Here is a 12,898-nt window from a genome sequence, read left to right as displayed (position 1 = left end):
GTATTTATTAACGTAAACAACCGACTTTTAAAGACTAGCTACAAGCTAACTATCATATAATGCGGGAGTACCCCAAAATTATCTGGAGAGCATTTTGTTTCGACATGTTTTCTCATGTTTCTTTATTAATTGGAATTTTGTTTTACATTTTTGTCATTTTCTTGTATACGTTGTGAAATTAGAGTCAGTAAATTGGAAAAATTAATTATAAAAGGTTAAATATTTCGGTCCCTAAATTCTAAATTCTGCTGATTAATACTGTAAATATAATACATTAACAGTTAACATTACACATAACATTTTAAAATTTATTTTAGATTTGGATCAATGGGAATCATGGAAATAATGAACAAATCATTCATAATTTTATGGATACCGGTGTTATTATTAGTTCCCCTGCAGAAAATTAAATCTATTAATTTTAACGAACTAATATCATAACTTGTATTAAAGCGAAATGTAATTTAGATAACTAGTAGTTAAATTTTAAATATATTTAATTAAAATTCAATTAATTAATACAGTAGGGAATACAAAAGAAAACTATTACTTGACTTTTCTGCAACTGACTTTAAGTTAGTTAATAAAGAGTTACCTTTAAGCTAATTTTTTAGTAACTAACTTTAAGCTAAAAGTCATGCAGAGTCCGACAATTGACTACTGCGTAGGACATCGCCATGTTAAAATAGTCAGTTGGCTCCATTAAAAATAATCCAAGAATCAACCATAACTAGTTGACGAAAAAGTCGGCTTTTAATGCATTTAAAGTTAGTTGAGTTGCTGGCAGGGTCATTTTAAACGATACAAGTAATGAGAGTGTTTGTGTGATTCAAGTCAAGTACTATACAGTGAGTGAATCGAGTGAAAGCAAAAAAAAATAAGTTCGACAAATTAACAGATTTTTTGAATATTACTTGAAATTTTCGAACTTAATTTCGAATAGTCGAAGATAATATAGGAGCGTCATCAACTGTACTTAACACTACAATTTCAGCCAATTTGGTCCACGGAAACTGGTTTTATCAGCTTTAAATTTTTTTCGAACATGTGTTCGAATTTTCGAAATTTTTTTTTAGCTTTTTGGACTCAAAGAATAATTTAGGTAGGTAGGTAGGTAGGTTGATAGGAGGATGTATACTACATCAAATCCGAAGAAATACACCTAGGCCACTATCGGGCCTGTTGTGCGCTCCAATTCAAGAAAAAAAAAAAAAAAAAAAAAAAAAAAAAAAATTGTTCACTGAATGTATTATTTTTCCATGTTCAGAAACTCAGTTTCCTGGACGTAATTCCTAAGAATCTTCCAATCGGTGTTGGTTAAGAATGTTATTTCTGGAATAACATCACTTCCAAGGTACTTGGATCTAACTTCGACGAATGCCTGACAATGGCAAAGAAAGTGCTCCAGAGTTTCACTGTCCTCTCCACATGCTCTACATTCGTCTGAATTCGCACGTCCAATTTTGTATAGATGTGCTCGTAATCCTGTGTGTCCACTGAGAATACGTACCATCATACTAACCTCAGACTTGCTCATTTTGAGAAGATTTCTCGTCTTGCTCTCATCAGGGTCACCCCATAGAATCTTTGTGGTTCTACCCACCGTTTCATTATTCCAAGAGGCCTTATGGGATTCTCTCATCCATATTTTTAATTCAGCTTTTGTTGCGTCGAATGGTTTTGCGTTTGTCAGGTTAACTACATCGAGCTCCCTTCCCTTTAAAGCTATTACATTCGCCCTTTCGTTGCCGACTACTCCCGAGTGGCCTGGTACCCATATGATGTGAACCTTACCTCTGGGAGAGTATTCAGTTAAAGCTTTCTTACAATCCAATACAGTCTTAGATTTAATTCTATCACCTGATATCGCACAAATTGCCTTCTGGCTGTCGGTAAATATATTAAGCCCTGTGGGCGCCATATTTATTCTAATCCAATTTACACATTCCGTTATTGCTCGTACTTCTGCCTGGAAGCTTGTGTTATGATTAGGTAAACGGTGGTATATTTCTGTTTCTGGGTCTTCAATATAGAACCCCAGACCCACTTTGTCCCCTAATTTAGAGCCATCCGTGTAGCAACGGATTCCTACTGGTATTTGCTCTAATGTTCCGCTTGACCAAGACATTCTATCTGGGATTAGCGTTTCAAAGTTTCCGACATATTCAGTGTCTGGTATGCGATCAGGCACGTCCGATGAATGTGTATAACCTTCCAATGTGTCCAGTATACATTGATGACGTGTCCTATAACCGTTTTTGGCCAGTTCGCCTAAAGTAAAGAGCCGTTCGGCTGTAAGCGCCGCCTCATATCTTATATATGTTTCAATGGGTGGAATATCTAGCAACGTTTCCAGAGCCTTGGTTGAAGTAGTACACATGGCACCACTTATACCCAAGCAGCATGTACGCTGAACTCCCTGCAGTAGTTTGATATTACACTTTTTGTCCAAAGCACTCCACCAAATTATTGAAGCATAAGCTAGAATTGGTCTAATTACACTTTTATAAAGCCAATTTGTCATAGTAGGACTAAGACCCCATTTCATGCCTATGGTTCTCCTACATATCGCCCAGCACCGATGTGCCTTGTTGATCCTATCCTCTATGTGGTGTCTCCATTTTAATTTCCGGTCAAGTATTACACCTAAGTACTTAACTTTGTCTGTCACCGGTATCTTCTTGCCCAAGAAGCAAGGTTCAGTATATGTAGAAATTTTTGTCTTTCTTGTGAAAAGACAGATTTCCGTCTTCGCCGGGTTAACATTGAGGCCTCTCGGTTGAGCCCAGCTCAAGGCCGTATTCAGAGCCTCCTCAGCTCTTCTACACAAGTAATTTGGATCCTTTCCCTTTAAAAGTATTACGACATCGTCTGCATAGCAGACAGGTCTAAGTCCTTTCTCGGTTAGGGTCCTTAGGAGGCTATTAATCGTGGTGACCCAGAGTAAAGGTGACAAAATGCCACCCTGTGGTATACCGCGAAATACCTGTTTCCTGATAGTTATATCGTACATCTCGCAGCTTATCCATCTGTTCCTTAGCATGTAGTTGATCCAGTTACGGAGCACCCGGTCAACATAAAACTGGTCTAGGGATTGGATAAGGGTATCAGTGTGCACGTTATTGAAAGCGCCTTCGATGTCAATGCATACTGCCAGTGTATACAGTTTGCTATCGAAAGATTCACTTATGTAGTGGACAACTTCATTTAAAGCGGTTTCCACCGATCGTCCCTTTACATAAGCATGCTGCTTATATTTAAGGTCATTGTATGGTATGCTGCTTTTAACCATGCTATCGACTATCCGTTCCAAGGTTTTAAGTAGGAAGGACGTAAGACTTATCGGTCGATAGGACTTAGGTGTCGCATAGCTAGGTTTCCCTGGTTTGGGTATAAATATTACCTTTGCACCCTGCCATTTAACTGGGGTATATGCCAATTTTAAGCATGCAGTGAATATCTGTGACAGATGTACGGAAACCAGTCCCGCCTCCATCTGCAAAAGTGCCGGGAAAATTCCATCCGGCCCTGCAGCTTTATAGGGAGCAAAGCTCTTGATTGCCCCTTTAACCATGTCAGTTGTAATAACTATTTCCGTGTTACCCTCCCCTTCCTCCAATATCGGTTCATCTATGTTATTCGATATACCGGGTGGGAAATGAGAATCCATTAGGAGTTTCATTGTCTCCTCCATATCCTCAAGCCTCCTGCCCGTGTCATCGATCATAGATTCCGGTTGGACATGAGTTTTGGATAGGAATTTTTTTATCTTCGATACGTCATTTACGCTATCTACCTGTTCACAGAAAAGTTTCCAGGAGTCTCGTTTGGCTTTTCGAACGATTTTCTTATATTCACCAAGTTTATTACGATACTCATCCCAGTATACTGCGGTCTTTTTACGCCGTGCCCGGTTAAATAGTTTGCGAAGAGTCTTCCCAAGGTTCCGGATCTCCCCAGTTACCCAGGGTTTTTCCTGGGCAGATCTCCGCTCTCGCAGAGGGCAGCTGTCCTCGAACGATTCAACCAGGGCACTTGTGAACGTTTCCACTTTGGCATCTATATCCTCTTTATTTCGACATTGAAAAGTATCCTGACCTAAACGGTTCTTTAGTAAGGCCCCGAACATTGTCCAATTAGTTTTAGACTTATTCCGAAACTTTATCGGCTTTGGTGGTGGCCTTAGTATTTTGAATCTTATGTACCGATGATCAGAAAAGGAGTGCTCGTCCGAAACTCTCCAATCCTGAATTTCGTTTATAAGCTCTTCTGAACATATAGTTATATCTAATACTTCTTCTCTGATTCTATTGACGAAGGTAGCTTTATTACCTAAGTTCAATGTTATCAAGTCTTTAGTATTAAAGAAATCCATGAGGGCTTGTCCCCTGCGATTGGTGTTTGTACTACCCCAAGCTACATGATGCGAGTTGGCATCACAACCTATTACAATTTTCTTATTTTTCCTTTGTGCCTCTTCAACCAGTTTCATCAGATCCGACGTTGGTGGTAGGGTCGGAGAATCGAAAGGCAGGTAAATAGATGCAAGGAATATGTTGCCTCGACCTTGCTTCAGCACCGTTGCATCCGATGTTGATAATCCTGTTGAGAGGAGAAAACATAAGTTCTTGTGACATAAGATACATGTTCTCGGGCGAGATCCTGTATCAGCGTAGAAAAGTTGGAAATTTACGTGATTTAATCCAGAAACCTTGTTGCGAATCGTCCAAGGTTCCTGGATTAAAGCTATATGTATTTTACCTGTGTTGATTTTAGCCATCAGAGCGTTGGTAGCTGTCTCGCTCCGATGGAGGTTTATTTGGATAACCTCAATCATGGTCATCCATTAAACTGTCTTCCAGCGAGTTGGTGGTCACCTCCTCGCTCTTTGGATTTGACTCCTCCGGATAGCCTGAAGTGGCTATTAATGCAGTGAGTACTGTTGATGGCACTGCGGTGTCCTTATCAGGCATAGGAATAGCAGTATTTTTAATAGACACATTCCCAATTCTGGAGAGCATTGCTGTTCTGTCTTCTGGCGGGTGAGTGATTTCCTCCTCGCTTTTAGGATTTGACTCCTCAACATTGCTAGTACTTGCTAATGATGCTTTGGGTACTGTCTTAGGTGTTTTAGTGTCCTTGTCGGGGCCGGTTTTGACAGCCCTTTCAATCGGCGCCTTCCCAATTTTGGAAAGGGCAACTACACTTTCTTCTGGCGAGTTAATGGTAAATTCCTCGATTTTAGGATTTGACTCCTCAACGTTATCAGTAGTGGATACTGTGGTCTTAGGTTTTTTAGTGTCCTTTTCGAGGCTTGTTGTAACAGCCCTTCCAATCGGCACCTTCCCAATTTTGAATATGACAGATTTAGAGGCGAAGTAAGCCCTACCTTTATTCTTGGCAAGACTAGCCATGGATTTCTGGTCGATACCTATTACAAATAAAGTTCCCTCAGGTTCTTCTTTCCTGTAAAAGACATCCCATTTTTCCACGGCCAGCTCAGCATTTTGACCTCCAAGAATTTCCAGTATACGTTCATTAGCCAGTTTACTGCCCCATCCTTTTATGTAGACAGTGGACTTTAGGAGCACCGGAAGCTCGCTCTTCTTTGCCAGTCCCAGCCTAGCGCCGTCCCAGGGAGGAGGGATACTTTCCACCAAGTTCTTTAGGGTGCTAACACATTGGTGAGATGCCAACCTCATCAACATCACGCCCATGCTGAACTCGCAGCTCTCGCTCTCTATTGGTTGTTTGCCCTTTGAAGCTATTGCATGGTCCACTATCTTATTGTTGACCAGGTCTTCTATTTTACTCTGTTGGTCTATTGGAATTTTGCCTGTCGGATTACCGGCATCGTAAACTGCATAGCAGAGATCGTCCCGGTGCCTACTTCTGGCAACTTTGGCGTAAGATGGCGGCTCTTTACCTTTTCCTCCGTCTAGCTTCTCCTTCCTCGTTTTTCGGGGCTTCTTTTGAGATTCCCTTACCTTCGAGGTTGATTTCGCCGACGTGTTCGTCTTCGGAATATCTGGCTTGGCGTTGTCACCCTTACTCGCAGGATTCTCACTTGAGATTCCTTTGAGTGAAGTATGGCTTGGCTTCGACTGTGTATTAGAAGACGGGGAGCTCTTTTTCTTCTTAGGCTTATTCTCAGTTGTCAACTCCTCGGGAGACCTGATCCTTTTTGCCTCAGATCTTGTGAGAGAGTCCGATTTTTCCTTTGGAGTGTCGTGGGATTGACTAACTATGATTTCCTGAAGCATCTTTTTCAACTTCCTCCTCTGTGCTCCAGAAAGTCTTTTCTTAGTAATAGGTAGTTTAGCTATGCTATCACTCACCTCTTTCACCATTTGCTCTACTTCATCCTTTTTGGGATTTGCTATAATGGTATTATTATTATTATCATCTGAGGATTCAGAGTCGGAACCCTCACCTATATTTAAAGGCTGAGGTAGCTTAGAGCTCTCTCCGAGTACATCCTTCTCTTTCACCCCTATATTTTTGCCAGCGGCATGCTGTACACTTGACGCATTGTCCGCCACGGAGGCCAAGGTACCCACCTCCGTAGTAGTATTCTGCTCACGATTGCAGGATGACGACGACACGTGACTCGCGAGTAGATCAACACTTGCCGCCGGTACTGGGTTATTTAGGCCCTGCACCGTAACTTTTATCTTTTTATTTTTATTTTCCATATTTGTTTTTTTTTTTTTTTTCCAGTTTTTTGGTCCGCGGGGAATATAATATTCCCAGGTGGTGGACAATCTGCCCTCCCTCAGCTTAAGTGAAATTAAAGCTGGGAGAGGACAGATGGTCCATCACCACCCCCTATCCGCCACCCGGGGACGCGCTCGGTAGGAAAAATCTGGAAACATAAAAAAATTTCGAACATAGCTTCGAATTTTCGAACTTAATTTCGAATATTCGAACATATTATGTTGTCATCAATTGTACTCAAGATTACCAAATTTCAGCGAATTCTGGCCACAGGAAGTAGTATTAACAGCATTCAAAATTTTCACCATTTATTCAAGAAAAAGTTTGTATCGATTCATTCGATTCAAACAATCTATTTTGTATTGTTTTAACATAAACAAATTGTTTACTCACTCGATTTGAATGTAGTTGCACATTCACTTGATAGTACTCACAACGTTTGAGTATAACAAAACTTTGTAAATACTATTCTAAACAAACAATGAGTTGAGTGCAAAACAATGAGTCACTCATTATGTGTAGCAAATGGAGTTACTCATGCAAGGATCTAATATCTATCAAAAATATTCTTTTTTAACTCAAGAATAAAATTCTTTTTCAATATTTATTAAAATATATAAATATTATTTTTAACTCAAGAATAAAATTGTTCAATATTTGGCACTTAAATTTTCCCTATTTTTTCAAAACTGACTTCTTTGTTGTATTTTTTGCTCAAAAGGAAGCTAAGACCATTGCCTTTAAGAGCTTTGTGATTGATTACTTACACCATAATATTCAGTAAAACGACATGTCAAAATTTTCAAATAAAATTAAAAATATTATAGTGTAGATACAAAATGTAATAAAACTTACTGAAAATACGAATGGAAAATTGAAAATCGTATGATTTTTTAAAATTTTTTGAAAAAATTTCAAAACGATAGGATTTTTTTTCGTTTTATTTCAGTTTTATATTTATTTAAACAAAGAAAAACATAAAAACTGAAACAAATTTCAAATAAAAACAGAAACAAAATGAAAATTTACGTTTTCTCTTTAAATTTTTTCAATTTGAAGTTTCATTTTATTTCAAATCTGATAGTGTAAAAACAAAATATATTTTCTATTTGATTTTTTTTGATAATCATACCAATTTTAATTTTATTTTGTTTTGGCAGTATGAAATAAAAATCTAACGACTTCTCTCATAGTGTGTAAGCAGCTTTAGTGGATTGTGAGTGGGATATATGTATATATAAAAAATAATTTAACTCCAAAAGCAAAGTTTTTGAGTTAAAATATTATTTTTTTTTTTTCACATATTGCACACTCAGTACAAAAGTGACACAACTCAAAATTTTTTTTAAGAAAAGGAAACAAATTTTTTACAAATTCTGAAAGATACAGAAATACATAACGTTTTTTCTTGAACAGTTAACAACAACAAAATACACTAATATTTTTGTAGAGTTAAACAAGTATATTGTGCATAGTTTAAGGCTTAAAGAATAATAAAACACAAAAATAAAATTTTGAGTTGTGTCACTTTTGTAATAGGTGTGCGATATGTCCCTTGTATCCCACTAAGTGACCACAAAGCTCTTAAAGGAAATTATCAAGCTTTCTTTTGAGTAAAAAAAATAAAACAAAAACGTCCATTTTGAAAAAATAAAAAAAAAATAAGTGCAAAATATCGGAAAAAAATTATTCTTGAGTTAAAAATTTTTTTGATAGATGTCCCACTTTTATCCCATTATGGGACTATAAAGCCCTTAAAGGAAATTGTATAAGCCCTCTATAAGCAAAAAAAGGCCCATTTTGAAAAAAAATAAATTTTTTTTAGAAAGAATGAAAAAATAGCTATCTGAAATTCTTTGGACAATTTTTGCTAGGAGCAATAGGTGAAAAGTTACACTCGTTTGAATAAAACCCTGTATGACCAAAATTTCCAACTTTGACCCCCTCTGACTCCGGCAGTTCTTTTTGCAAATTTCATCCAAATCTGAAGACATCGATTTTTAAAGTTGGGTCACTTGACACGAAATTCCCCATATACATATATTTTATAGGGTAATTAAAAAATTTAACCGAATTGACGAAATTCGGTACACACATTCTTTTTATACATACATTATCGTTACGGCTTGAATTTTATCGATGTTCAATGTTCATATTTTTTAAGAGTTTTTCCAAAAAGCATTAAATTTGATATCGTATATTTTTAAGATATTTATCCGATTTTAATCATTTTTATCTCCAATTAATCCCTATGGGTTGCATTTTGACAATACATATTTTATTTAACATATTATGGTTTTAAAATAAAATATAATATAAAAAATGTCCTTGAATCAAGGATCTCATAAAAACGGTAGGTATTTCCCATTTTTATTATTCCTACACTGAAATTACTTAATAGTATCCCAGCAAAAACTCAGTATTGGGTTGTATTCATTTCAATCACTATTTTTTATCACCTGCATTACCTTCAGGTAATCTTGTAATTACTTTCTTTTAATCTGATATAGAAGTACTTAATTTTCGACTTTGTCATTTTGTTTGCACATTTTATTTGATTGAAAGATAAGAATTGTGTTTTACCAAAAAGACAACAAAAATAAATTTGTATGTGAAAACCATTATTTGACGGGTAATAAAATAGTAAAGAAGTGGTGCAGTGAGTAGAACATTTGACTAACAAACCGAAGTCCGTAGTTCGTATGCTCGATGGCCGTTTTTATTATTAAAAACAAAAGAACTTAATCAACAACTTCTTATGGCTCAAATCTTCTATCGGATTGATATCTGAAAATTGTCTCAGATGTATTAAAACATAAGAAACATTGTATGGAAGTCTTATACGCACAATATGAGACGCATGATTTTAGTTATTATCGTCTTATAAGGAAAATGAGTCTGGTAAATGAACTATTCGCGACTTTGTGTAAGGTCTTCTTTTAGAATATTTACTTTCCGCCTTTTTCCCATGATAATCCGCAGAAGCGGACATAATCCACAATGTTTTGCTTTTTCAAAAAGTTTTTAATGAAAATCCCAGCAAAAAATAATTGATGTCATACTTTACAAACTTCATCTTAATCACATCTTAAAATGCGATTACATATTTTTCACTTTTATAAACCAAATATTTCCTTACAAATGAAACCCCAGTTAAAAGTGAGGAAAGAGATGTGGAAAAGTCATTACAAATAACATATTTGAAGTACATCAAGATTTGGTGAAAGAGTAGTGAAATTTACATAAGCGTGTCATTAAGAGAATGTGTTTTATTTTTGACATCCAAATATCGGATTTTTACTGCTTCTAAAAATAAGATCAGATGTAGTTCAAAGCTGCCAAAAATGAACAACATCCCTCCAATGACACGCTAATGTAAAATTCATAGGTTTTACACCCGAATTTGAAGCACTTCGGGTTACTAGTTGTGATGAAAATTCTACATCTTTTTCTACACTTTTTTTGCTGGGATACGGATGGAAAATTGAAAATCGTATGATTTTTTTAATTTTTTTGAAAAATTTTAAAACGATTGGATTTTTTCGTTTTATTTCAGTTTTATATTTATTTAAACAAAGAAAAACATAAAAACAGAAACTAATTTCAAAAAAAAAAAAAACATAAATAAAATGAATATTTACGTTTTTTCTTTGAATTTTTTTAAATTGAAGATTCATTTTATTTCAAATCTGATAGTGCAAAATCAAAATATATTTTCTATTTGATTTTTTTGATAATCATACCAATTTTCATTTTATTTTGGCAGTATGAAATAAAAATCTAACGACTTCTCTCATAGTGTGTAGGCAGCTTTATGACCAATTAAATGTTTTGCATTTTCAAATAAAACTGCTTTCTTGAAGCGCAGCATGACTCTCCGAAATATATATTGTATAAACTATATATAAGTTCAAACTGCCCTTTCTTAAACATCTACATATGTCTAGGTTATGCAAGATTCTGCAGATTCTCATTGTATTTACACATTTTTAAAAAATAAACTAATTCTATGAAAATGTTAGGCAAACTGACCATCCATTTCACTTTAACACGTGATAACAGTTCATTTTAATAGTAGAAATAATAGCGATTTCGCCAAAAAAATTTAGGACTACATATAAATTTTTAAGATAGTTGGTAAGTGTGCCAATAATTTTGTTCAGGAAAATTGGGTACTTTTTTGAATATCCTATGTTTAATAGCAAATATGATAAACATTTTGTAAGGCAGAACGGTGAATTTTGTGGAGAACTTATCAAAAAAACTTATCTAGTAAAAATTTCTCTTAATTAAAAGTCTATGCAATAATGTCATCAAATCAATCGTGCAGTTAAATGTGCCAATCATTTGGTTTACCAGTGTATATTTACTTTATGTGTTGTCAGCACCACAAAATTTTAGGGAATTTTGTATACATTACGATTTTGCTTTACCATTTTATAGCAAAATACCAAAAAACTCATATAATTGAACATAATTTTACGATAAGTTGAACCGAGAGAAAAACGTATTTTCGACCAACCTTAGTGATCATGTTAATTAAGCATTAACAAAATTTGACAAATATAATTCAAAATCATGTAGAAACAAGATACACTTCTAGTTAACTTTTACAGACTAACCACAATGCACAACTTTCTCAAAATTTAGTATTAGACAACATAAATAACACACTTTTGCAGTCTACCTACAAGCTAACTATCATTCAGTTTCGACATGTTTTTTCTAATGTAAAATTCATTGGTTTTTCTTCCAAATTTGAAGCACTAGTTGTAATGAATTCACATCATGATCTATTGCCTTTTTTCGGCAAAAATATTTACAAGCAATTATTAACGAGACTTACGGAAATATTATTAAAACTTGGTGTCAGCTGATATGCTATGAATGTTTTCATCCCTTTGAATTTTGATTCCTTTTTAGGGCTGGCAACAATAACAGAAAAGGATTGATAATTAGGTTGCCACTGGTAAAAATTATCCAAAGGCACAATTTGAACTTGTTCACTTTCCGGCAATTTGTCTTTATTTCCTAAGCCAAGAATGAATGAATCAGAGCTTTTTCCAAACATACTTGATTTTTTAAGGGTTGCCGTATTATTAGATGCAGTTGCAGCTGACGCTAACGAAATATCATCACCAGGAGTGGCAGGTAAGTATTTGTTATCGTAACTACTGGCCGAATGTGTCAGAGGATTTGTTTGTAACCTAGAACCATTGTTTGATGGACCGATTTCAGAATAAGTATCATTATCGTCATCCCAGTCGTCTTCCCAATCATCGCCTTCATTATTATAATCATCAGCAGTTGCATCATAACGTCCACCAGAGTTTTGATGATCAATTGAACTTTGTTGATGTTTAACTTCAGCAGCAGACATCACCTCAACATAGGCAGCAGGAAACAGGCCAATGTCTCCCTGGCTATTTTTTCCTTCCCACCAACCCTCACCAACATCAGTACGTGTCACTGACAGAATTTCTCCGACTTTGATAGAAATTTCTGATGAGTCAGGTTCACCAGAAAATTCATATAAAGCTCGTACATAAGACGACATTGTCCTGATATAATTGTCGAAACTAAAAATCTAATAAAAATAGGTGTTGTTGTTAAAGTACAAAGAAGAAATATCGGCGCCTACCAAAGTAAAGACAACGCCTGTCACTAAAATTTTTGTGGCGGCTTAAAAACGTTATTAAGTTGGTTAAGTTTAGAAACAAAACCGGTACCGTCACTGTTACCGCTCCGCAAAGTATACAGAGACGTCAAAAATATATATTTGCATTTTTCGCACGATACCATTCAACTGGTTTCGTTTTGGTCTTATATTTTGGTTTTCTTTTCAACTTTCTTATTAGAGTAAATAATTAGTAAACTGTTGTAAAATATATAAAAAATAAAACATCATAATATGTATGTATATATATATATTAATAAAACACATAATTTTTATACAATTAAAACTATTTAAAATTTAGCACGAACATTATTCTCAACACAACACGCGTTGTACGCGGCAGCGCGTTTTAGGCTTCTGTCAATAAAGTTGAAATACTGTATTTTTATTTAACAAGTTACACACTGTAGTTTTTAACGCGTCTGCCATGAAAAGTTCAGCAACTTTCAACTATTCGTCAATAGTTGAAAGTTGCTGGCAGCTGATCAGGGTTGTATTTTGTTT

The 12,898-nt window shown here is 35.4% G+C and overlaps 1 protein-coding gene across 1 annotated transcript in view; it reads right to left on the bottom strand.

Annotated features, from left to right (window-relative positions):
* The window catches only part of LOC119609522 (sorting nexin-18), a 73,346-nt gene extending 61,008 nt beyond the window's left edge, over positions 1-12,338 (bottom strand). The window contains exon 1 of the mRNA XM_037964347.1: positions 11,564-12,338. Coding sequence (XP_037820275.1) covers positions 11,564-12,274 — 711 coding nt within the window. The 5' untranslated portion in view covers positions 12,275-12,338. The remainder of the gene's footprint in view (positions 1-11,563) is intronic.
* Positions 12,339-12,898: the final 560 nt, after the last annotated feature.

Source organism: Lucilia sericata, unplaced genomic scaffold, assembly GCF_015586225.1.
Source record: "Lucilia sericata isolate MDLA Ls3-8-SP2 unplaced genomic scaffold, ASM1558622v1 Contig000024F_arrow, whole genome shotgun sequence".
NCBI lineage: Eukaryota > Metazoa > Arthropoda > Insecta > Diptera > Calliphoridae > Lucilia > Lucilia sericata.
Note: the sequence above shows the minus strand (reverse complement) of the source record. Positions and strands in the feature narration are given on the sequence as shown.